Here is a 24,223-nt window from a genome sequence, read left to right as displayed (position 1 = left end):
AAAAGGAAAAAAATTGAAGAGGTGCTGCGGTGCACATCCCTGGAGTTGACATGGAATGGGTCCACTCATCTAAAGCAAATTAAGCAAGCCAATCTAAAATGGGTAAAATTGAATAGAAGTGCTATAAAAATGTGTTTCTGCTCTGCTTTAAAAATGGGGAGAAGTTCTATGATATAAAATTCAATTGAATTCAATTTAAAAAAATCAAGGTAATTGAATGCAGAAACGTTACCACTTTTTCATAAAATCATCATCTACCGTTTAGCGCCATATTCCATGCAGCTGAACAAATTGTTTTATCTTTTAGTGAACATGATAAAACAATTTTATCCTTTAGTGAACATGAGTTCTGTAATCTTGTTAGTGACCTTTGAATGAAAGGTTTTAACATGCAGTTTGATATCTTGGCCTCTTGTCTTTTAATTTCCTTAGTGCAGTACTATTATTGGTTCTTATGGTGCAGGCCTTGCTGTCTAAATTTTAAAGGTGAGTGATCAATCTCACTTGCTAGCATGATGCTAGGGGAGTGGGCGAATCATTCTCAGAACTGAATCACTCTCTATGTATTGCAGGTCGAGTCACTCTCTAGGTCTGAAAGATCATTCATTCCAATATGAAACACTGTTTGCACCCTCTCTTTTGTTTTCAGTGATTAATTGAGGCTAATTATTACGATAAACATGATAAATCGAATACACTGATAGCGCTGAAACTTGAATGTAGTATAATTTTGGGTGATTCACAGCGAGTGGTATTTAGTGTCTATGGTGAGTGAAAAATCGCTCACTAGAATTGGGCGAGCGGTACGTGGCGAACAAGAGCGAACGCTAGCTTCAAACGGCAAGGCCTGGTGGTGCACCTTGTTTCACACACATCTCAGGATATATTGTATCGCATTGAGTGTGAACATACAGGTAATACAGAAAATAGCACCCGACTGTGATTAGGTCACATATACAGCTTTCTATCAAATTGGTGTTTAAGATTCCATAGTTTATGTTCACTACAGGAAAAATATTATTTGCATTTTCCCATCAAATCCCATCATATTCCAGTGTATGTATGCCTTTCCTGAATGAGTTTATTGGTTGAGAACTACAGACAGCTGACCAATGGACAAAGTCCCTGTGCGTTGTATGCAATGAGAATTTGAGATTGTTTGATTGACAGTCTCTAACAAATCATGCACATTATTTGGATTTATGTGATAAAGGATTGCACGCCTTTGCATTTTATGTGAAAGACGCAAAAATTATGTTGGTACGGGGGCAGCAGTTTCTTATGTTGCACTTCATATCGAGCGATCGGCCTTTCATTAGACAGATGATGCTTGGACTTTGCCAATTGGTGAATTGTCTGTAGTTATTATTACTATGGTTACATATATTGTGTGTCATCATAGCCCATCATATTCCGGTGTTTGAGTGCCTTTTCTTCCTGCTAATAGTTTTGGTTTTCCAGACGTATTGGCAGCAGCTTTACTGGGTTTTCTGGACGAATCACTGAAAAAAACATAAAACAAAAAGATTCAAGAGTTTACATATGCTCACATCAAAGCAACTGCTTGTGGAGAGGTGTTGAAGTTTACCAGTTTACACAATATTTGATTTTCGCTCCCCAAAATTTACTTCCATTGATGCAAAACAGCAACAGCATTATTTGAGTAATTTTGGTGTAAATTTCTCTGATTTAGAAACACTTAGAAACTTTAATTTCTCGATGGTGTTCAGCGGTGTGGTTCAAAATGATTGTGATGATCTGCTGTCTCAATTATAACCTAACTGATCAATTTAAAATAAACCATACAACACAACAAGCAAAGTTCTAACATTATTAATACTCAAATTCGTTAAAGCTCATACCATTGAACATTGCCCCTTGCATTGGCCTATTCCATCCACACACCCCTATAAAAAATATGACCTTAATCTTCTACACAGGAGGTGTAGATTTCAATGGAGTCAGGTAATGGAAGATTAAGGTCATGTCTTCCATACAGGGTGTATATAGATTTCAACTGGAATAGACCATTATACTGATTCCCCAATACTATAAGACTTACTTAAAGAATGGCATGATGGAAACCAGTGTTTCCTTACAGGGTCTCTCGGATAATTCTGATGTAGATTTGATGCAGAAATTGAGCACACATCTAAGATACTGCTGTAGTTTCTTTCTCCTAATTTCCACAAACTTGGCATCCTAAAAGAAAAGAAAAAGAAATTCAATGGTAATTTCTTAGGTGGGAATTTGAATGTGTGTACTATAATGTTCTGCAAAGTCCTCTTTAAGTGGTAGTCCTTGCGTATACAAACTTGTGCAAAATAACATGCACTAGACAGTTATAAGGGCCGTTGATATATCAATAATAATCAATAAATCAGTTATCCAATAAAATCAATACCACTGATATTACTTTTTGAAGAAAATCAATATATCCAAGTTGCCGATAATGAAAAAAGTATTGAAAAATCTGGCGTTTACAATGTGTTCGCCACCGCTATATTACACCAGAGCAGACACATTTTGAAATGTCAAAACCTCTGGAATTAATAACTTTTGCTTTACATACAGCAGTTGGAAGTTTATATTCCATATTCTACTTTTTGAAGCTTTTAGTAACTTAAATTTTCAGATCGCAAAAATTGTGTGGAAAATGGATATATCCATTTTTATTGATATTGAGTGGCTGATATATCGATTTTTTATAATCTTGACATGGAAGGTCCTTAGACCTTAGCAGTACGCATAATTTGTAAAAAGAAATCTGCAAAACACAGCATGTGATTTGTGTGACTCAAATGAGGGGGGAATCTAATTGGGACACAGACAAACATACACTAAAACAAACAGATACGACACAATCATTCCACCTTACCTTACTACCAATGGCTTTCTTTGGCGGGAATTCAAAGGTGTGTACTACAGCATGTGATTTGCGTAATCTGAGGTGGAAATCCCTAAACTGGGTGTATCTCTTGTAAACATTCCACTCCTCATCCTTGATTCTTACATATATCTGATGAGGTAAATAAGAGAATAAACTTGAACCATCTGAGCCTGACAACAGATCATGTGAAGTTAATACATGTCCTGTCCACACTGTAAAGCACCATATCTTATTTGGTCCTATAGTGCTATCGGTGTCAGATTAGGTACTGATGACTCTGTCTATCACACCCTGGTGATGCAATAAATTTCATCCAGAGTTTTTCGGAACTAGAGATAGATGCCGTTGGCGGCGTCTGGCCAGATGAAGGGGGCTATACCCGGCTACCTGTACATGTATAGACTCGTGACATCACGCAGACGTCACAGGTCTATTAGATCTGTCGATTAAATGCACTTTTTTGGCCCAGATCTATGCCGTTTTGTATATTTATCAGCGTTTCCAACCCTTTTGAAACCATTCTAAGGCATTCCATGCGCTACAATGTCAAAATTGTGGCTACATCATAAATATCTCGGGCATCTCAGAGCATTACCTGGTTTTTCCATATAAAAGTAATTAAGGTGTTCCATCAAAGCTTTCGTTGTGTGCTGCCACCTAGCGGTGGTTCCGGGAACGTTGCGTCAAGCATAATAATTAACATTTGAATAGTTTCCCTTTTTTATTTGAATAAAAACAAAAGCACAGGACATGATGGAAATTAGCCATAATTGGTACCTATTGGGGCTATATTTTTAGGACCAAATTAGACGTTGTGCCCAACCCTCATCCTATGGAAGCAATCTATTTTGGCCTGTATATTTATTACTGACCAATGGTTTGGTGAAGTCAAAGTAACAAAATATTTTGTTAGCTCTGATAATTGTTTTACTATGGTTAGCACTTGTGTGTGGAAAATAACTTAATATATTTTACAAAATAGCGAAAGTGGCTCATCTAAAGGGCAATATCTATTGAGGTAAGTGAAGTGCACCATCTACAGGCGAACCTGGATATATAAAGATATGCTTTCTACCTTTAATTAATACGATTATACCACTGTGGAGTCTGATCTTAAATCAGGCTGTGTCTACAACATTGCTTTCAACTTGAATAGCTGCAATGCCCTTTATCAGGCAGTTGCAGCTGCCAGCCTCTTGCTGGAATTGGTAGACAGCAGCTCATCAAGTTTTTAACCGCACCACACCTTCCATTTCTTCTGCATCTCATTTTCTGTTCTTTGGACCACATGTACATTGTTGTCAGTTTCCAGGACAACAGATAATTGCTTGTTTGGAAGTTACCTATCAAGTATCAAGTAAGGTGAGCTTCCAAACATGCAGTTGTTGTTATTGACTATTCTTGAACACTTGAGGAAGTTCCTGTAATCTCATTGGTTCTTTAATACATGTAGCTGTATATGATACAATATAAGATGGTTCAGCGCCTGTGCGGCGACATGATACATGTACGTGCTATTTGAACCAATCAGAGGCGTATAGCAACACCGGGACTGATTAATTCTAAGCCCTAGGTAATTCCTTGTAAAATGTAGGATTTAATTTAATTAAAATTTGGTATACCTGTGATTACTGATTTAATTAAAGAAACATGTATATGATTATATTTTTGAATGGAATCATTCAGGTTAAGAATGACAACAAATTTAGTAAGGTATCGTTTTTAGCTGCAGTCGTACATCTATCATCTCATATAACAGTGTTATTTTAAGTAGAACAATGTGGCAAGGCCGTTTTGTTATATGCCAAAAATAATGGTGTCGTCTGTGTTATTAACATGGGCGACACCATTATTTTTAGCATATAACAAATAGGCCTAACAACTCACTTGGTACACATGGAATGCATCTTTCCCTTTGCCTCTCAAGAATGCTGACGGTATCCACACATTGATTAGAGGACGCGATGTGGCTGCTGAGAATGGCTCGCTGTTACAGAATAATGAAGACACTTTAAAATGTATTACTTAACAAAATAAACAGTGCTGAACATAAGGAAGGCCCTTGGGCCAATGTAAATTGAGTTATGATGAACCATTAGGTTCCACTGCCTCAACAGAATTGCCCCTCTGACCAAAGGGCAAAGGAAAAGAAAAATGGCAAGGAGCAACTTTGGCATCAAAATTTGCCCCAATCATGGGCCAAAATAGTGTAAAATACAAAATTTGTGCGCGCTGTGTGTGCACATTGTCACAATAAAACCATTTTCATCTCGATCATGGGCAAAAATAGTGTCAAATTCAAAATATTTGCGTGCTACACACACACATCCCAAAAAAGCCTTTTAGCCTTTTTGGGAGGCTCAAAGACATACAGTCTCTCTAAAAACAAAAAATGCATGTTTCAGCTGTGCCCCTGAAATTTTATTTTGCCCCCTCTGACCAAGAAAGCTGGCTACGCCCCTGCCCTCTTGGTACTCAAGAAGGGCATAAATTGAGAACAAATTATTGCTGAAAGAAATATCTTAATCTCGGTATGGCATGTTGCGATTGTTTACAATTGAGTGTTTTTAGTTAAATGTACTCACAATTCTGATACAGGTGAATTTGGATCCGAAGGTACATCTTCAGGAAGCTGGACAATCATAACAAAACAACAACAACAACAACAACAACAACAACAACAACAACAACAACAACAACAAAATACAAAAAAGATAATAAATTAGTGTTGCATAGAGTATTTTCATAAAGTTGCAATTTTTGATTTTTTCCTCCTTATTGTCACTATACAGTCAAGTTTTCAAATTGTTCATACTAATATTGCTAGCATGTTTGCATTGAGATGCTCTTTATAGCATGTACCATTTTAGAATAATTTACAAAGTGGCTGACTTGCTCCTTTAAGAATAGATCATTGGGCAGAAGCAGCCAATTGAATCATGCAGAATATTAATTTATTTATATACTAATTACAATATTTGGTTTTATTACATGTTTTTTCATGTCATCCTTTCTGTAAGTCCATAAATAGTGCTCTATGATATAGTTGCTTGTATGCTTTGAACGTAAAATTTACAAATTCAATTCTTTTTTTGTTGCAGGTTACCAAAAAATGAGTAATTAGATAATCGAATTATGGTCCAAGCAACCCAAACAGCAAATATTACCCATAAAAGCTCATTCATAATTGTTAAAGGGTTGGGAACAAGAGACACAGATGTTTTTTCGAAGAAAAGCCTGTGGCGACCTGAGTCTAAGCATCTATTTTTTAACATTATTCGATTCAGGCAGCGCAGTATCAATTCTGACAATTGATTGTACTTGCTGTATGGTTAATCCATCCATAATCATGATGTAATTCATGTTAATTGTCATTGAAAAATAACTCTTGATTCCCAGCAAAAACTGGTGAACTAAGGCCCCTCATCCATTTCCCAAGCCTGCCATGCGTGATCAAAGGGCAATTTCAGTTGAAATCCACACACCCCCTAGGGATAACATAACCTTAATCTTCCACACAGGGAGTGTGAATTTCAATTGGGTTACCGGAATAGCTGGCTCCATTAGTAATCTCCACCCCATATGTGGGAGATCAAGGTCATGTCTTCCAAGGTGCGTATGGATTTCAACTGGATAAGACCAATACTTACCGGCCCTCGTAGATCTACCAGTTCATCTTTAAGTCTGCTAATTATTGTCTCTTTAATCTTGAGTTGTCTGCTGATGTAGTCATTGAATTCCATCAATTCTCCGTGCATTTCAGCCACCTGGATTAGTTTACGTTCATAATCAGCCTCTTGGTCACTGTAATACACAAAAGATTCTTTAAATGAATGCCATAATGTACAATATTTTTAAATGAATTTGGTAAATCTTTTTCAAACCTGATTTTTTTTGGCTTGCCAACTTACATTTAAAAGGGGATTTCGTGATCCACAACCTCATCCCCCCACTGTTCTCAAAAATAAAAATAGTTGAGATTTTTATACCACCTCTGACTATATAATATATGCAAAAAAAAGTTCTTGAAGATTAATTCATATAGCAAAAATATTGTCACATTTGAATACATTCTGGTGTACCATATGGAGCAGTGCAATATACATAATCATACATAACTCGCAAAATCGGAATCAACTGAAATGTTTGGAATAAGCTTTTTTCGTGGATATCTACTAAAATATCAAAAACAGAGGATGCTAGGATCATGAAATAATCCTTTAAATGGAATCAGCCTAATTTGTTTTCTTGGTAGGACAACAGACCATTGAATGTTGTAATACAACATTAAATACCCCATAGAGCTTCACAGTTGAGCGACCAAAACAGCGAGTGCCTTTTCTTTCATTATATCTCAGTATCTCAGTTTAAAATGGACAGGAAATATTCCTGACATTTGTTACTAATATTAATTCATAAATTTTGGCAAAGAATAAGAAAATAATAATTTGGGCAAAGAATAACAAAATGAAAATTTTACGAAAACCTTTTGGCTTAATAAGAAAGTATTATGTGAAATGTCCATTAAAGGTATCATATTTGGCATTTACAAAAATAAAATGAAAAATAGAGGAAAACGGTATCAAATCAAGCAAAACAGATCAAAAACAAGCTGAATATGCATACAAACTGCATCAATTTAGGCTAAACACTTTATCAGGAACACACATTTTTGTACACTTGGTGTTGGGTCACATTTGTGATGTGATCAACAAAAAATAGTCAAATTCTGTTTCAAATTATATTTTATAATCATGGCACTTTCAGAGCTTTGATTTGCTGAAAAACTGCATCACAAAACTGGTTCCACAGATATGATCATTTTAGTGTTGGTCAGAACAATAAGATATTAATGAAGTTGAATACTGTTTATGGCTGTGTCTCAAAATCAATATTAGCGAAAACCACTCACTTAGCTTCTTCATCACATCACATCACATTTGTATTATGAATTCCGTTACCTTTGTATTGCATGTGCTGATGGCTTAGGCTCTGGTATAGCTGGCTGCGGTTCATCTAGTCGCATACCTGGCAAACCTGGAAGTAAAATCATTTTACGGTACCAAAGGTTAATTTACAGCATAAAGAAACATACTTGTGATCATGTGATCTGTGAAAACCCTTCATATATGTCACATTATCCTAAAAGGTATTAAAAGCTAATTTTTTTATATTTTTCAATCCTTTTTTGCTCATATCTATTGATGTTGAAGTCCAAATGTGGCCTGCTCCCATGAGCGGAAAGCCGTAAGTTGGTAGTTTTGAGACCCTTGGCTGCTGAATTGATGTTCTTTGTTTGCCGCGCACCAGTGTACATGCCAGAAGTATGTCTTTGTGAATGTGGCATTCTGTATGCGGAGCACAACATGCACAATATAAAAGAGGCGATCAAATTTATTTCCATTATTACATTGTTTTTGGTAAAAAGGAAATAATTGCATTTCAGGAACACAACATTTGTTTTCACAGAATATGCAGCATATTGTTCCATAATGGACACAAATTTAACAAATGATACATTTTTTCTGTATGCATCGCATCAGAATTGATGTAGTCATCTTCTTACCATCTACAGCAGCAGGTCCATCTCGTCTTAACATCTGCACAGCTCCTACATACTTCTTGAGTTGGTGTTTCAGCACATCATTTTCCCTGTGTATTTTATTTGTGACAAAGAAATAAAATGAAACCATGTGGTAAATTAATAATGAGAAAGGTTTACATTTAATGGATTTGCAAGTGAAATTAAAGGTAGGATGATTGTGTTTTGTACCCCGGTACCTCACATTGAGGCCTAACTATACTGAAATAATTCAATTCCCAAGTTTTAAGGTAAGTTCCACTATAGCTGTTTTGATATTATAAATGTGTCTCACAATGGCACATAGAACGGTATGAGTGGTATACCACATTGGGGATTTTCATTCATAACATATCTAAACTAAATATATTTTAGGCCTAAAATTTCACAGGGATTATGAGCAAAATATGAGCTTTCTTCTGATGCCAAAATCTCCATTTTGATAGGAAAAAGTTTGGGGATGAGGCTGTCGATCAGGTCACCCATCTTTTATAATACTTCAATATTGTTTCTTGTACATGTAGACCAATAATGAGACTTATCACCACCACCCTGCAACACTTACCTAGACAATACTTGGACTTGCATGTTCAATTTATCCTGTGTTTCTATACTGGATTCTTTCATGGTTTCAAGCTCTCCTCTGAGTTTAGCAGCATGCTCCATTTCACTATCAAGCAAACCCCTCAAAGACCTATAAGGGAATTAATAGTACAAAAAAAAGAAGAATAATTATAAACAAGGCACAGATTTATATAGTGCAATGATTTGGAATTGATAGAAAACTACGACCTCATTAAGCTCGGCCCAAGATACACATTATACATTGTAAACCATTTACCAACATTCAGGGATACTGCTCTAGATATCAGTATGCAGAACCCTAACCAGCCTGTAAAGTGAGAATAACCATCACAGCCAGGTTCAGCTCTCCAAATTTCATACAGGTCATCATCATCAGTCCGCTGCGGAGCAGGTGACTACAAGTTTTCTTCAACTGTTGTGATCTTGGGCTAGCGTAACAATTTTGTTTGGCTGCAGAATCCCTTTAGTATTTCCCAGGAAAATGTCACTTTCTATATTAAAGCGGATTCCCCATCAGGATCCTATATTACAGTGTGTTTGGCTTATATAATTGGTGAATAAATAAGACTCATAGCATCATGTATTGATATAGAATGGCATGCACACAGTTGTGCGCAGCACTTGTACTAGTTGTGCAATGCATGACTTGTGCACGCTTATGTGAATTTACACAAGCGTAAGTTCAGACATTATTGATGCAGGACTTTACCCTTGGCAATATGAGAAACTGGTAAACTGATCATTTCAGGGACAGGAAGGATTTGTTTTGGATACTGAAAAAGTGATTGCTGGAAAGTTTGAAGGAAGTGTAGCATCATGACATGACACAGAGACATCATGTATTATAGGCGTACATGTACATTGAATACATTGTATAGTTACCTGTTTTGGTCTTGAAGCTCATCATTACGAGTCATCATGGCTAGAACAGCTTGACGTAATTCCTCTGAAAATAGAGAAATTTTATGATTTCAGATTAGAAAAAAATAACTACCTCTATAAACATACAAATATCGAAGTGCTCAGCTGCATTATAGGGTGATTACTCCCTCATCCACATGCACGCACACCCAGCCTTCAAATTATTTTTTTACCTTGGGGTGCACTTTTGCACCCCATTTGAAAGTTGTGGTGCAATTTCATTTGACGCAGAGCAATTTGAAGTGCAGTCTCAGACAATCAACACATAAAGTCAGTACAATGTGATATCACAATTTTGCACCACACTCTTTAAGTTGTATCGCAACAGGCAATTTTTAGGAGCAAATTGCACTGCGATAGGGCTTATTTCAAACGCTGCACACATGTAACCACTGACTAACATGGATACAATTCAAGCAGTCAAGTTAGCTCAATCGATAAGGCGTTCGACTATGGTGCGAGAGGTTGCGGGTTCGAACCCTGACGGTGCCTATAGCTAGTACGCTCTCGTGGAAAAATTGAGTTAGCTTGAAATTCCCCTGGACAATTACTGCTAAATTGTCTCGTTGTAACCCGTACGAAACTCGGGGAGCTGATCCTGGTTGAGAAGGTTATTTGTGGAATGTCTAGGGTGTGCGCTCTAGAAGCAGCAAAGCCCCTGAATTGTTATTTACTGGTTTGTGGAATGATGTGGGGCCGTAGTGGTCAGCGACAACCTGTAAAGTGTGCTGAGGCTTGTGGTCTAAGCGTTGTGCCTGTGCGTAGCGCACTATTAAATCACTGCGGGTTTTTTTTTGGTATTTTACAATTACACATGAGTGTGTGATTATGAATATTGTTATTATTCAAGGTTTACTAGATTTCTTTTTGGAACAATGTGGATTATTACAGTTTTTACTGACCGCTGAGTGCGGACTCACTCAGTAAATCGCAACTGTGGATGTTGTTTATGCATCTTTATCCCATTTTGGATTTAGTACTCTGTCCAGGAAGCATCAATTCCCATAATTGATTTGGCTATATTGCAGTTGAAATCCATACAATGTAGCTGAAATGGCCCATTGATTGTGTTTACAAACACACACCCACAAAGATAATCACAAACTGTTCATACCTTTGGACATAGTTTGGTAGCGACGAGATAAGTCATCCCCAGCACCATCACCAAACCAAGAAGAAGGCTTCTGTTTGGACTGGTTCATGCTATCAACAAAAACAATTACAACTTGTTAAAAGATGAACAAAAAGGCAAACTTGTACAACACATGCAACATTTTGGTTTGCTTTTAAATTACAATGTTTTAGTACTCTATAAAGGAGAGCAATTCAACTTACACAACCAGATTCTTATTGCGGCTGCCTGCACAGGTACACCGTAGGTACTGGGAATACAAGCGTAGTACCAGTGCAGTACCACTGTGCAGTAGCAGCATTGGTACTGTACCAGTCAGATAAATTGGCGACGGTGTACTTATGCAGGCGGCCACAATTAGAATAACACCTACACAAACTAATGCTTCTAAATTACATCCATCCGTATTTATCTTTGCCCTCGAAATCACCGGAAATTTTAAAACATATTTTCATTCCTATACATTTAGTATTCTGAACAGTCTGTAATTAATGGGCCACTAATCTGTGACACTTTGTTTCAATTTCCTCCCTAGATTTTGAAAAAAAGAAAAGAAAAAAAAGAACACATTATATTTGACTATAGCCATGCAAAGCAGTTGCAATTGGCCCTTTAATCTACGAAAAACACGTTTAAGAAAACCCTACATCATTTCAAGGTCAGGATTGGACTATTCCAGTTGAAATCCATACACCCCCTGGAAAAAAAAGAAAACCTTCCACACAGGGGTTGTGAATTTCTAATAGGGTTAATCTCAAATCTACACCCCCTGTGTAGGATTTCAACTGGAATAGGCCAGAAGAATGGAGCTAAATCAACAATATTCTAAACTTGCACATAACTTGGGTATCCGAAGACACATCCAAAAAAAAAAAACCTGGTGATGGTGATGTAAGGGCAACAACATATGTTGATTTGGCATGGAATCACCCTATACTAAATTCCCTTTCTTTTCAGCAAGTCTTTTTGCGCCAGTAGTAATCTTAACGCAGCAATCTCTAAAGTTTGTTATGCTTTTATTATAGGTGGAAATTATTCGGCTTTTGTTACTGCGCCAGTGAATAAATCCCAACTCACGCTCGCGTAAATACACATAAGCATGCACCGGTCATGCATTACGCAATGCACAAGCATTTTGCCCAACCGCTGCAATACACTGGGTTATGAGTCTTATTTTTTCCGCCTTATATAAACTAAACAAACTTTAACTCTGCACCAAAACCTAACATGCTAGAATCACTGATTGACAAGCACATTCCCTTACCTTTCAGCAAGTCCTTTTTGCGCCAGTAGTAATCCTAACGCAGCGTTCTCTGTCTCAGCACCAAAACCTAACATGCTAGAGTCGTTAGATTGTGTCTCATCTGAAACATAAACAGGAATCAAAATTTAACACTTGTGCAAGCCACTACTTTTAAGTTTATTTGATCTCAGCTACTATTATTTGGGTATGGAACAACATGCATGCTAACAATTTCCATATTAATTGCCCAGGGTGCTTTACAAACTCATTTTGGATAATCATCCATCACCATCTGATAGCATTTAGTAAGTGCGCCCTTACAAAAAATGGTGTTGAGAATGTGTCCAGGATTGTGGCGTCCGCCAGAAAGTAAAAACAATTTTGAAGTCAGAATCACCTCAAACTTGGCTCATATCCATTTAAAAAAAGAAAGAAAAAGTGATACCAAAATATAAAAAAATACTATCAAAAGCAACATTGTCTTTGAAAAATAACACCATACATTGCATGGCATATATGTAATGCGATCAAGCTAAAATTTCAAGCCATTCTCAGAGCTTTATATTTCTGAAAACCCTGTCATACTGCGACTTATGGTTCAGGGGTGTAAATGGGCAACATATCCATTTCCTGAAAATCCAACTGATTCTTGGACAGGTGGCCGAGGGCTTGCACATAGTATGGAACATTTAGAGGAGTTTGTCTGGGAAATAGGCTGCAAGGTATCACCCCCCTCCTAAATAAGATTTTTGGCTCCTTTTATGACAAATTATCATCATCCAATTCCAGAAAAAAAAGCCACATTTCCGGATTTTTTGGGGGGCCAAATTTCCGGAAGATTTATATCCCTGATGGTTATAGAACTATGGTCATTTTAGTGTTGCTCACAACAATAAAATACAACGGAATTTGAATACTATTATTGGCTTTATAAAATCAACATTCCTGACATCTGCTCATTTTGCTTGATCAAGTAGCATTATGTGACGTGATCAAACAAAATGATTCAGATATTGGAAATATTGATTTTGAGATATAACCAATAATGGTATTCAACTTCTTTATTTTTAACAACAACACTAAAATGGCCATATCTGTGGATGGTTTTCAGCAAAATAAAGCTCTGAGAATGGCTCATGTAATTTAATTGAAAGCTGAATTTTGATTTTGATCGACATCAGACTCATTTAGTTTGAACATATCACATATAATAATTAATACGTTTTACAGCTGACCTCTTCATACCTACCCTGCTGTGATCCTAAATCATGTACTATAGGATACATCGCCTCAGCATCCTGGTCACTAAGGATATGAAAGCTCCCTCTAGAGCCACCAAGTGGAGAATCACGACCCGTTATGTTCAGACGTTTGTCGCTCACTGATGAGTCATCGGCACTGTCTTCTGTTTTCTCTTCCAAAGCAGGGCTAGCAGATCTAGTTGAGTTTTCTTCCACAGAAACAACATTTTGTAACTGTCTTGCAATGTCATTAGCATCGACTGAGTTGCGAATTCTATCATACTGAGCAGCTGCGCTTTCGTATGGTGAGGGCGGGGGCGTTTTGATTTTAAACGAAATGAGTTGACTTTGATCTACGTTTGATCTTGATTCTAAGAAATCGGTTTCATTTACAGGATATGACTGGTTTTGACTAGTCGGTACAGACTGCGGCTGACTCGTTTCGGTCCTGTTGATCATTACTTCATCCGACTGGTCTTTACCAGTTTCAGACTTAACCAGACCAGTTTCAACTGGTTGGTTCCAGTTTATATCATAATTTACACTACCATTAGCTTCCATTGCAGGAATGTAGCTTAAATTTTGTTCAACATGTATGTCATTTTCAACCTCAGTTCTTGAGACGCTGTTATCTACTATTTCACTAATGCTGTCATTTCGTTTGTGGGCCGTGTGCGCTGGAGATTCAACCCCTGTTGATGAGCTCTCGTTAGATTCGACAGATTCTTTGCGAGACCTTCCTCGTCTCTTAGGAGATGACCCACGATGTCTGACTGTAGATCCGGTATCAGAGTCATTGAAGGAAACAATAGAAATAGCTCCTTTTTTCTTCTTCTTTTTCTTCTCTTTCTTTTCCTTTGGACCTGAAATGACACACAATAATATCAATTTAGATGCTGTTGACAAAATTCACAAAAAAAATCGTTGTATATTTAAGGGGTGGGGTATGAACGTTTGGACAGTATTTATTGTGGGACATTAGAGCACATCAGACATATCGAATTGCATTCTGAATACGAAGAATGTCCTGATATCAAATAATTTTGATTTTTTGAAATTCACAATGTAATACACAGTTTATGGCAAATGATTAAAAATTGATATTTTTGATATTTAACAGTACTCGAAGTAAACTTTATAAATCTGATGATTTATACTTAAAGTGTATGTAGGTGGGATGAAAAGCCGATGATCAATTGAAAATTTTGACCTTTCAGTATTGAAGATATGGATTTTTCCCCAAAACACCAAAAAAAATTAGGTCTTTGGGTAAAAAAAATCCATATCTTCAATATGAAAGGTCAAAATTTTCAATTGATCATCGGCTTTTCCTCCCAGCTACATACACTTAAAGAATATGTCATTAGATTTATAAAATTTACTTCGAGGACTGTTATATATCAAAATGTGAAAAATATCAAATTTTAATAATTTGTCATAAAATTTGTATTATATCGTGAATTTAAAAAAAAAAAGAAAATTATTTGATATCAGAAAGACATTCTTTGTATTCAGAATGCAATTCGATATGTCTGATGTGCTCTCATGTCCCATAAAAAATACTGTCGACACGCTCAAAATGCTGATTCCAGATCCCTTAATTGTAGATTTAATCCAATGCCTTTATATTGTCACAATCTATCAATCACATCAAAACTCAGCATGTAGCTCTGCTGGCAAATATCAGGGTTGCCAAACCCATGATTTGGAAGCCCAATTGGGTGACTTTTGAAGATTTTGCTTGATACTTTTGATAATTTCCTGTCTCAAAGAAACCAATGGTTAAGAACAAAATTGGGAGACTTTTCAACATTAGCTCCCGCAACTTCTGTCTGTTTCCTGTCCCATAGAAACCAATAGTTAAGAATGAAATTAGGAGATCTTTCAATATCGGCTCCTGCAACTTCCGGCTAATTCCTGTCCCATAGAAACCAATTATATTACCAGCAATTCTGGCTCACTGAAATTTTTTGGCAATACTGCGAAATACTGGTTCTTGGTCTGCACATGCTACTTGTGCAATTGGGATATATATCATATTAAGGTTGGTGTTTGTGAGGTGTATGTGGGTGTGTGGCAGGGTTGTAGCTACGATGGGCAGCAGTGGGCGAAGGAGGCCACCACTCACTTCTCTGGTGCCCACCACTGAAGGTTCATTTGATGCTAGAGCCCACCAATCAAACTAAAAAAACATGCATATTTTACCCAAAGTATCCTTTTAAAACAGGGACTGTCTTTTGGAATTTGCAGGAGAGCATTAAATAGCTCTTCTGGGGCCTTCAAGGAGAGCTGTTTATAGCATTTACAATAGAATGTAAGGAGAGAATGGTCAACTAAGGAGAGCTAAAAATCACTCTCCTATATCAGAGTTAAGAAGAGCAGTAGAGAGTGATTGCTCTTGCTCTCCTCAAAAGGTAGTCCCTGCTTAAAGTGTTCACTAGAAATCTTGCTAAATCAAGCAAATTCTGTAAATTGCCACCCTGGGGTGTGTGTGTGTACAGTGTGACATACCATGCGGGTTGGCTGTTGCTATTCCAGCAAACATTTATCATAGCAAATTTGGTGTGTGTGTGAGGGTGGGGTGAGTGCGCAGGTGTTTGCCGGAAAACAAGGACACAAACATGACATTTCACATTTATCTGCAACGGGGGATTGTCCTCAGTTCAATGAGGTCTGCAAATGTCCACAATTGCATGTATAATACATTTGCCAGATTCACATTCCTTACTACATTACATTGTAGATATACAGTCTGCAGTTGCCAGGTAAAATCTCATATATACACACAAAATATGGTGCAAAACATCCTCGGTATGTCGCTTGAGTACGGAGGAGATTACACATGGAGATGTGTGGGTGTGTATGACATTTATTTATTTATTTATTTCTTATTTAACCTGGGGTGACCAATCAATGCACTGGCACTGTTCTCCCTTGGTTCCCAGGTCGTACACTGGCACTGTTCTCCCTTGGTTCCCATGACATACCTGGTGGGGTGGCTGTTGCCATTCCAGCAAACACTGGTTCCTGATCTGCATCATCTAAACTATCTGAACGTACTACTTCCGTGCTCTGCATTAATGATGTTAGCGTTGGTGTTACCTAAAGGTATAAATAATGAGACAAAGTCAATATTAATGGTATATCTATGATTTGCAGCTTCAACTGTTAGGCAATCCAACAGTGTAGGTAAAGGCTGCATATTTTAAAGTCTTGTGAAGGCGATTAATGTAGACATTTTCAGATCAATCCAAATCAATATGTGACCTGAACTGGTCCATGGAGGCCAAAGGAAGCATTTTAACTATTACCTTACGTTCTTGTGCACACATTAGGTTATCATATATATTGAAAACAGCAAAGGTCTAGTATACTTGGTTCTAAAGTTTTATGATGTCTATTTTCTTATGTATTTTATTGTTTTTTACTCCATATCTTTGCCTTTATCTCAATTTCAAATTTGCCGTCTTTGGCCTCCAGGACCAGATCCGCATTGTTTAAACTGCTTTTGAGCCTATAAAATGGAAAACAATTCAATATCATCACTTGTTTATTTACATTTTGTACATAGTGGCATCATAAACGCAAAGCGTATTGCACAATGGTCACACACCCATGTCGCAGTGCCTCATGCAAACGCTTTGAGTTTGCATGCAGATCACTGCGAATGCCGTGTTTTCACACAGGCTGTCTCTTGAACCCAATGCTGGGTTTTACTGATGATGTTACTGGAAAATGGTCTAAATCTCAAATTGGGGAAAATGCATCTGAACTCTTCCAATGTACTGAAAATTTGAGGAGCAAAAAGAGTGCTGCAGCCACACAGATGCCAATCAATACACATGCCAAAATATTGTGAGCAACACGATCATTATGGCGATTACAATAATGAAGTATCGTGCTAAACAATATATAAACAGTATCGTGGGCAAGCCTTCATAATACACTTGTTTACTTACTTGTTTAGGCCCATTCAACTCGTCTTTGTCTATGTTAATGGCAAATAGAATAGAGCAGAGTCCTCTAGCCATGGTAGGCAGCATACTTGACCGCTCATCATCCAAAAGAAACGACCATGGTTCGTAGTATTGCCTGTATACCAAAAGAAACACGCAACAGATAAAAATGTGCTTTAATGCCAACTGCAACATTTGATGCAAATTACTTAAGGACTTGATTATTATGCTCTTTTTCTCTCCCTCTCTTCTTCTCTCACTCATCTGCTCTTTTGTTCCTTCTCACTTTCCTTGTTCTCTCTTCCTATCTTTTAGAGGGCTTCAGTTCAAAGCCCCATCCAGGCATGTGATTGATCTCTCTCAGGGTCAGGATTAGGATTAGCTTACACAAAATAATTACATGAAGGATTGACCCAAATTTCCCAACCATAGTGCATGTAGGGGAGATCACCCTCTGTCCATTTGTCACTATGAATGGGGAATCTGCTAATGCATGGGACTGACAAAATGCCTTTGACAGTCACAGATGTGGATAGTTGTTAGTTGTAACTGTTTCATTACATACCTTAAGTTTTCTGGTGATCCTAACACCATATGCAGGTATCTTTCAAGGGAGTGTTCATTTAATGTACTTCTGAGCCACGCCCTGCCACGCCCGGCATCAGTGGTGATGCATTTTAATGACAAGAATCTCTGTAATTCATGTTTGGTGAGATGTTCCCGTATAACTGGCCATAGCCCTGTAATGGAATGTGAAGTTTGGAAAGTTTTTTTATTAGTGCATACATGAAAATCTATTTTTCAAGGCATGTGAAATGTGATCTGCTCTCACAAAATGAGCATCAAGTTGACGAAATTAATTACTGATTTGAATTCCTTTCTTCGTAAGCTTTAAAATCATACAAACCTGATAGGGTTTTTCCTTGCTTAATTTGGTCTTCAAAAATTAAAAAGCAGAAATCAATATGTGACACGATCTGGTCCATGGGGGCCAAAGGCAGCAAATTTAAAACTGAGATTAAGAAAAAAATGGAGTAAAAAAAGCAATAAAATACATCAGAAAATAAAACTTCATAACTCTAGAACCAAGTATGCTAGACCTTTGGGGTTTTCAGTAAATGATAGCCTATTGTATGTATAATGTAATAATTACAGTAACTCAATTTTCAAAAATGCCTCCTTTGGCCCCCATGGACCAGATCATGTCACATATTTCCTCCAGAATTTCTTTTGTTTAGCCAAATTCATAAGATAGAAAACAAAAATTAAAGAAATTCTGGAATGGCCTTCTCAAGGTCCTGGAGAAGTTACACTCATTTTGTGAGAAAGGTCACAAATGTTAAAACTGGCTTCTTAGCATTGAATAATGGTAAATGATCAACAGCAAAGGTTTGGTAAAAAAAAGGATGTCATTAAAACTTTCATCAGGCAGGATGCTCTCTAATTTCTTCAGGAAAAACCTATCTTCATATAAAATCACAGAGCTCTTAACAGGATGGAGGCAGGCAGTTCGGTCAGAGTTTGACCTAATTTTAAACACCTTGATTTTAGATTAAAATAGAGTTACAAATTTGTCTACATGTGCTTTGTGCACACTGATCCGTTAAAGTCCAGGAAGATTATACAGTCCCCCTTAAAAAATGTCTAGTATACATTTAGGCCACTGGGAAAATTTTTATCTTTGACACCTAGACAACTGACCCCTTATGTCTCTGTCATGTAAATCCTACAACTGTATTTGGCCCGTAAAAATTGTGATAACCCAGTGGCGTAACTTTAGGTCAGGGTGCCCGGGGCAAAAGTAGATCGGGTGCCCCAAGGGTGTGCCTGGTGCAGAGCAAATCAATTTTGGTATTGAAAGCCATACATACCTACCGAATAACTTACAAATAGTGTTCAGGTCAAATTTATTTCATGCTTCAATGAACTTGAACAATGAACTGGCAAGAATACAAAATACTCCCTCTTCCTAAAACAATTACGCGGGGGCGCATGAAAATGTCTTTGGTCTTTCAAATGACAATTTATGATGTAATGGGCGTGAAGCATGCAAAAATTTTGTGTTGAAGGGGGCACCGGATGGGGGCACCCACATGAAGAGTAATTCTATGCATATAGCGGATAAAGGTTTCCACTTCTTTCTTATAACACGGAAAGTACATGTACTATCATGTCAAAATAGTATCCAGGCCTGGGTGCCCCCTTAGCCTGGGTGCCCGGGGAGCTGCCCCCCAGCAGAGCGCATAAGAGTTACGCCACTGTGGTAACCCTGCTAATGTCTCACCTTGGTCTGCCTCAGGTTTCATGTAGGGTAAACCTGTCACTGTGATCCCTGTCATTTGCCTGCATGTGAGGAAAAACAATAATACAATATTAGAAAAACTAAAAATTTGCCTGATTTTGCTATGATACATTTATCCTTTTCTCAGTTTTACTCTTAACCACAGGAAGACTCCTTCCTCTTATTCTATCACCCCCGACTCTAAATTGATCACTTTAAGGGGTACTACACCCCTGCACAATTTTGTGCCTATTTTTGCATTTTTCTCAAAAATTATAGCGCATTGGTGACAGATATATATATTATAGGGGCAAGGACTACAACTACTGCACTGGTAAATGTATTTCAGCACAGACAGCAGTTGTGGAGTCAAAAATGGGAAACCCAGTATTTGATCAATAAGTCAATAACTACTTACCTTGAGTTGCGGAATTTTCAGTGCAGTAGTCCTTGCCCCTATAATATAAATATCTTACTTCACCAATGCGTTATAATTTTTGAGAAAAATGCAAAAATATGCACAAAATTGGCCAGGGGTGTAGTACCCCCTTTTTAAAACCCAATGTGTGTAACAAAGGCCCAACTCCATGGAGTTGGACCTTTCTTCAATGAAAACAATGATTAAATTGTACTTGGAAGACTATTTAGAGAGTAAATTTGGGTCCTTCTTTCACAAAAAAGGAAGAAAAGTCTGCTGACAATAAAATGCTGGGGGTGTAGATTTCAAATTGAGTCACCCATTTAGGTATAACCCCATTTGAAATTCACACTACCTGTTTGGTAGACTACAGCAGGGGGTGTATGAATTTCAACTGGAATAGTCCACTTACTTGAGAGCATTAAGTGGGTTGGCTGTAGCCTTTTTCATGCCATGCTGTAGTACAATCTCAAACTGTGCACATAGACAAACTACACGGCTGTCGTTATCCGTTGCCAACTCTGAACGCCCTCCAAATCGTACTTGGCATTGTTTGACGGCATCCAGTAATCGGTCTAGTAGGTGTTGCCGGTCTGTTGTTACTTCCTGGGTTGTCATCTTTACACCTGATAGCAAGAAAACATCATAAAATTTGTTAACCCCTTTATAGGCAACATGCCTTTTGCCTTCTTACTGCCTTCTGCCCTTGATTGGTTAATTACATTTAGGCCAAACAAAATTAATTCTTTGTCTCACGTCACTTCGGACTTCCAAAATTTGATGCGGAATGAGGCTTTCTTCTTTTCTTTTCTTTTTCAAATTCTTTATCTCAAATCACTTAACAGTGCATCTTGCATACTTATGTTCATCCAGTGAATTCAGCGACACAAGGGTTTTTTCCATCTAAAAAATGTTTTCTTTCAAAATTGCCATGTATTGTAACATGTACATGTAGCTGAAATTATATTATTTCATCCTATGCTTCCTCTTTCATACAACACCTTCACTCGTATTATTGACATACAATGTATATATCTGGAGCCATTTTCATCAAAAATTATTAGAAAGAAGTAGGAAAAAACACTCTGCAAAACTCGGTCAACTCAGCTCGTTGCCTGACAACAGCTGTACATATCAGTCTCTGACACGGTACGGTACTATGTGATCACCAGCCAGGCTAGTGTCTCATTGCATGCATGCATGGTGAGGACAAACAGTACAAAATATATTTCCTGACAAGCCAGCAACTAATTTCCCAGAAGCATAGTATTATGATAACACTGTAATATTTTTAGGCAATTTTAGCTAATTACAATACGGTAAGTCCTGCAACTTGTTGATGGTTTTCTTTCAAAATTATTCGGGCATAATCGGGCAAGCAAAAGTTGACCTAAGCTTGCCCGATCGGGCAATTGAAAATAAAAAATTTATCTGAGCCTGAATAGATCCAGATGGTTATTGGTTGACGCATTCACATGTCAAGCGATATCGCAGGGAAGTTGAGATTTCTTCAACTTGCAAAAGCGACATCGCTTTTGCCTGAGCATGCATGAAAATCGCTTTTCTGCAAAAGCGATCGAGTATAAATTCAGCTTAATAATAATAATATCATGAATATTCCTTCAACAATTCCCCGTACATGCCGTACACTTACAGTCGACATTGACAGTAACGGTCTTATACTAGGTAACCCAGGCAAACCTTAGTTAACACATTTGCTAGTCAGCCAAATTCGCCGAAAATGTCAATGCATATTTACATAGAAATTTAAAACAACTGTCCTAAGAAGGAAACCTACATAAATATGTTTTCTATACTTCACTTGACCCAAATATATGATTTTTTATGGTGATAAGTCACTTTCGCACATGGAATTTTAGAGGATTTGGATAGCAGTCCCATTAAAAAAGCTGCTATCATAATGAGACTAAGATCTAGAAACACCCCTGAAATGCCGTTTTGGGGAATTTTGCTAGCTGAAACTTTTTGATGAAAGTCAATCTTTGACAAGATGTAACTTTGCTACGGAAAGTGCTATGAAAAAATGGTTTTCAGTTTTGGCTTTGTTTACTCAAGGAAGGGCTTTGATTTGATATATAAAATGATGCAGTTTGATGGCAAATTTGAATTCAGCATACCTACAAATACTGTTGACTGTTCTATACCCGTATGTTAGACATGTCCACGTTGCTTATTATAGAGGGCGACATTCAATCCAAAAAGTTGTGTCCACAGTAGCTCACAGTCAATGGCTTAACTGTGTAATCCCCATTAAGGCTGGCATTTTCGGTCGGGTAAACGGGTACCGCCTGAGATTACATTACCAGGTAGGAAATACCCTCCCGGGTACCCGAAATTCAAAAAAAAAAAAAAAAAAAAAAAAAATTTTTTTTTTTTAAGTTTTATTTTTCGGTTTTGTAGTATCCTGGACCTAGACCTAAATGCTAGGATCATTCATCATTCATGGTTGACCTAAAAAAAAAAAAAAAAAAATCAAGATATTTTGTTATTTTTTATATAAAAATTGATAATTTGTATTCATGTCATAGTCTATTAATGATTTCAAAATGCATTCAAATTCAATACATTTTGAAATCATTAATAGACTATGACATGAATACAAATTATCAATTTTCATATAAAATTTTTTTTTTTATTTTTTATTTTTTTTTTTTAGGTCAACCATGAATGATCCTGGCATTTAGGTCTAGGTCCAGAGACACTACAAAACCGAAAAATAAAAACTTAAAAAAAAAAAAAAAAAATTTTTTTTTTTTTGTATTCAGGTACCCGGTTACCCGCCTGAAAATTGCGGCGGGTACCCGGGTACAAAATTACCCGAAAATGCCAGGCCTAATCCCCATAGGGAAATACAAAAATTTGAAATTTGGACACCAGAAACTTGACGACGTAGTCTAAAAAGTGCTGGTACTTTATTCACTCGGTCGGACATCCGGGAACATTGTCCCCTTTGTCCCCTTTGCACTAGCTCGCGCATAGCAACCAGCTCGAGAAAGGGGAACTGCACATGCGCTGCACATGCGTACACTGGTTTTACAAGGTTATTTCCCCTTTGTGACGTCAGCCCGACCAAGAGAATCCTTGATACAGAAGTCGGCATGCAGTTAAAGTTAGATTAAAATAAAATCGCCTTTGTGTAAAATGGATCATCGTGTTAAAAAATGGTGCATTACATGCTTTTTTGTACAGTAAGTCAGTGTAAGGCATTGTCAATGATGGGCGCAGAAAAGTGCAGTTTTTTAAAAACAGACATTTGTCCATAACTTCGCTAATTTTTGACCTACAGACATGGTTGACCCCTCATTTTTTAAGTTAAATAATCACCTTTTTAAACAAAATAATTTCAATGTGAAATATCCTACTTGAAAATTTTGTGAACATGCCTAACATTGTCCAGAGACAACGTAAGAGTTGCTCGAGAAACACTAGCCACGAATGCCTCGAGCATTCGTGGCTACTAGTGTTTCTCGAGCAACGTAAGAGTTCCCTTTACTGTGCAATCGCCCTATTCATGATGAACATGAATCATCAACGCATGATGCTGATCATAATTATTAAATTCATAAGTAACATATTAAAGATTTATGGACCATGACCATCCATGTCATTGCAATGTCATGATTGTCATTCCAACAGTCTGTGACTGAATCAATGGATGGTCATGCATGATGGTCATGATATTGATGTCATGCCGGTACCCAACCTCCCTCACTATTAAATCTATAGACGCTATGCCATAACAGCATGCACTTTGCAAAGCACTCAGAAAACTAAATTCCTGTGATTTAACAAATATTATTAAACAATTACCTCAAAAATCGCTAATTTCTGTCGGCTACAAAACAACATGTTTCATCATTGACCCACCAATGTTTTGATACGCACAGGGTTGTTTCTAGATGATTTTGAATGAAACATAATTATTGTACATTCATAATGATACAAATTAATATT

General features: G+C 37.2%; 1 protein-coding gene across 2 annotated transcripts; it reads right to left on the bottom strand.

Annotated features, from left to right (window-relative positions):
* Positions 1-624: 624 nt before the first annotated feature.
* Positions 625-24,223, bottom strand: LOC140164499 (sorting nexin-29-like). Of its 2 annotated transcripts, none has more exons than XM_072187790.1 (19): positions 24,080-24,223; positions 20,661-20,874; positions 19,834-19,892; positions 18,115-18,289; positions 17,553-17,685; positions 16,581-16,695; positions 13,602-14,456; positions 12,374-12,473; positions 11,092-11,180; positions 9,939-10,002; positions 9,037-9,165; positions 8,457-8,542; positions 7,852-7,927; positions 6,541-6,694; positions 5,476-5,522; positions 4,778-4,877; positions 2,879-3,019; positions 2,063-2,202; positions 625-1,502 (listed from the first exon to the last, which is right to left on the bottom strand). In XM_072187790.1, the coding sequence occupies exons 2-19, from the start codon at positions 20,864-20,866 to the stop codon at positions 1,397-1,399; spliced, it is 2,775 nt and encodes a 924-aa protein (XP_072043891.1). In that variant the 5' UTR covers positions 20,867-20,874; positions 24,080-24,223; the 3' UTR covers positions 625-1,396. The 2 variants fall into 2 exon arrangements, with proteins under 2 accessions (XP_072043891.1, XP_072043892.1); XM_072187791.1 differs by having other exon boundaries at positions 8,457-8,546; positions 9,041-9,165.

This window comes from Amphiura filiformis, chromosome 11 (genome assembly GCF_039555335.1).
Source record: "Amphiura filiformis chromosome 11, Afil_fr2py, whole genome shotgun sequence".
In the NCBI taxonomy this organism is placed as follows: Eukaryota; Metazoa; Echinodermata; class Ophiuroidea; order Amphilepidida; family Amphiuridae; genus Amphiura; species Amphiura filiformis.
This window is presented reverse-complemented; position numbering and strand designations above follow the sequence as displayed.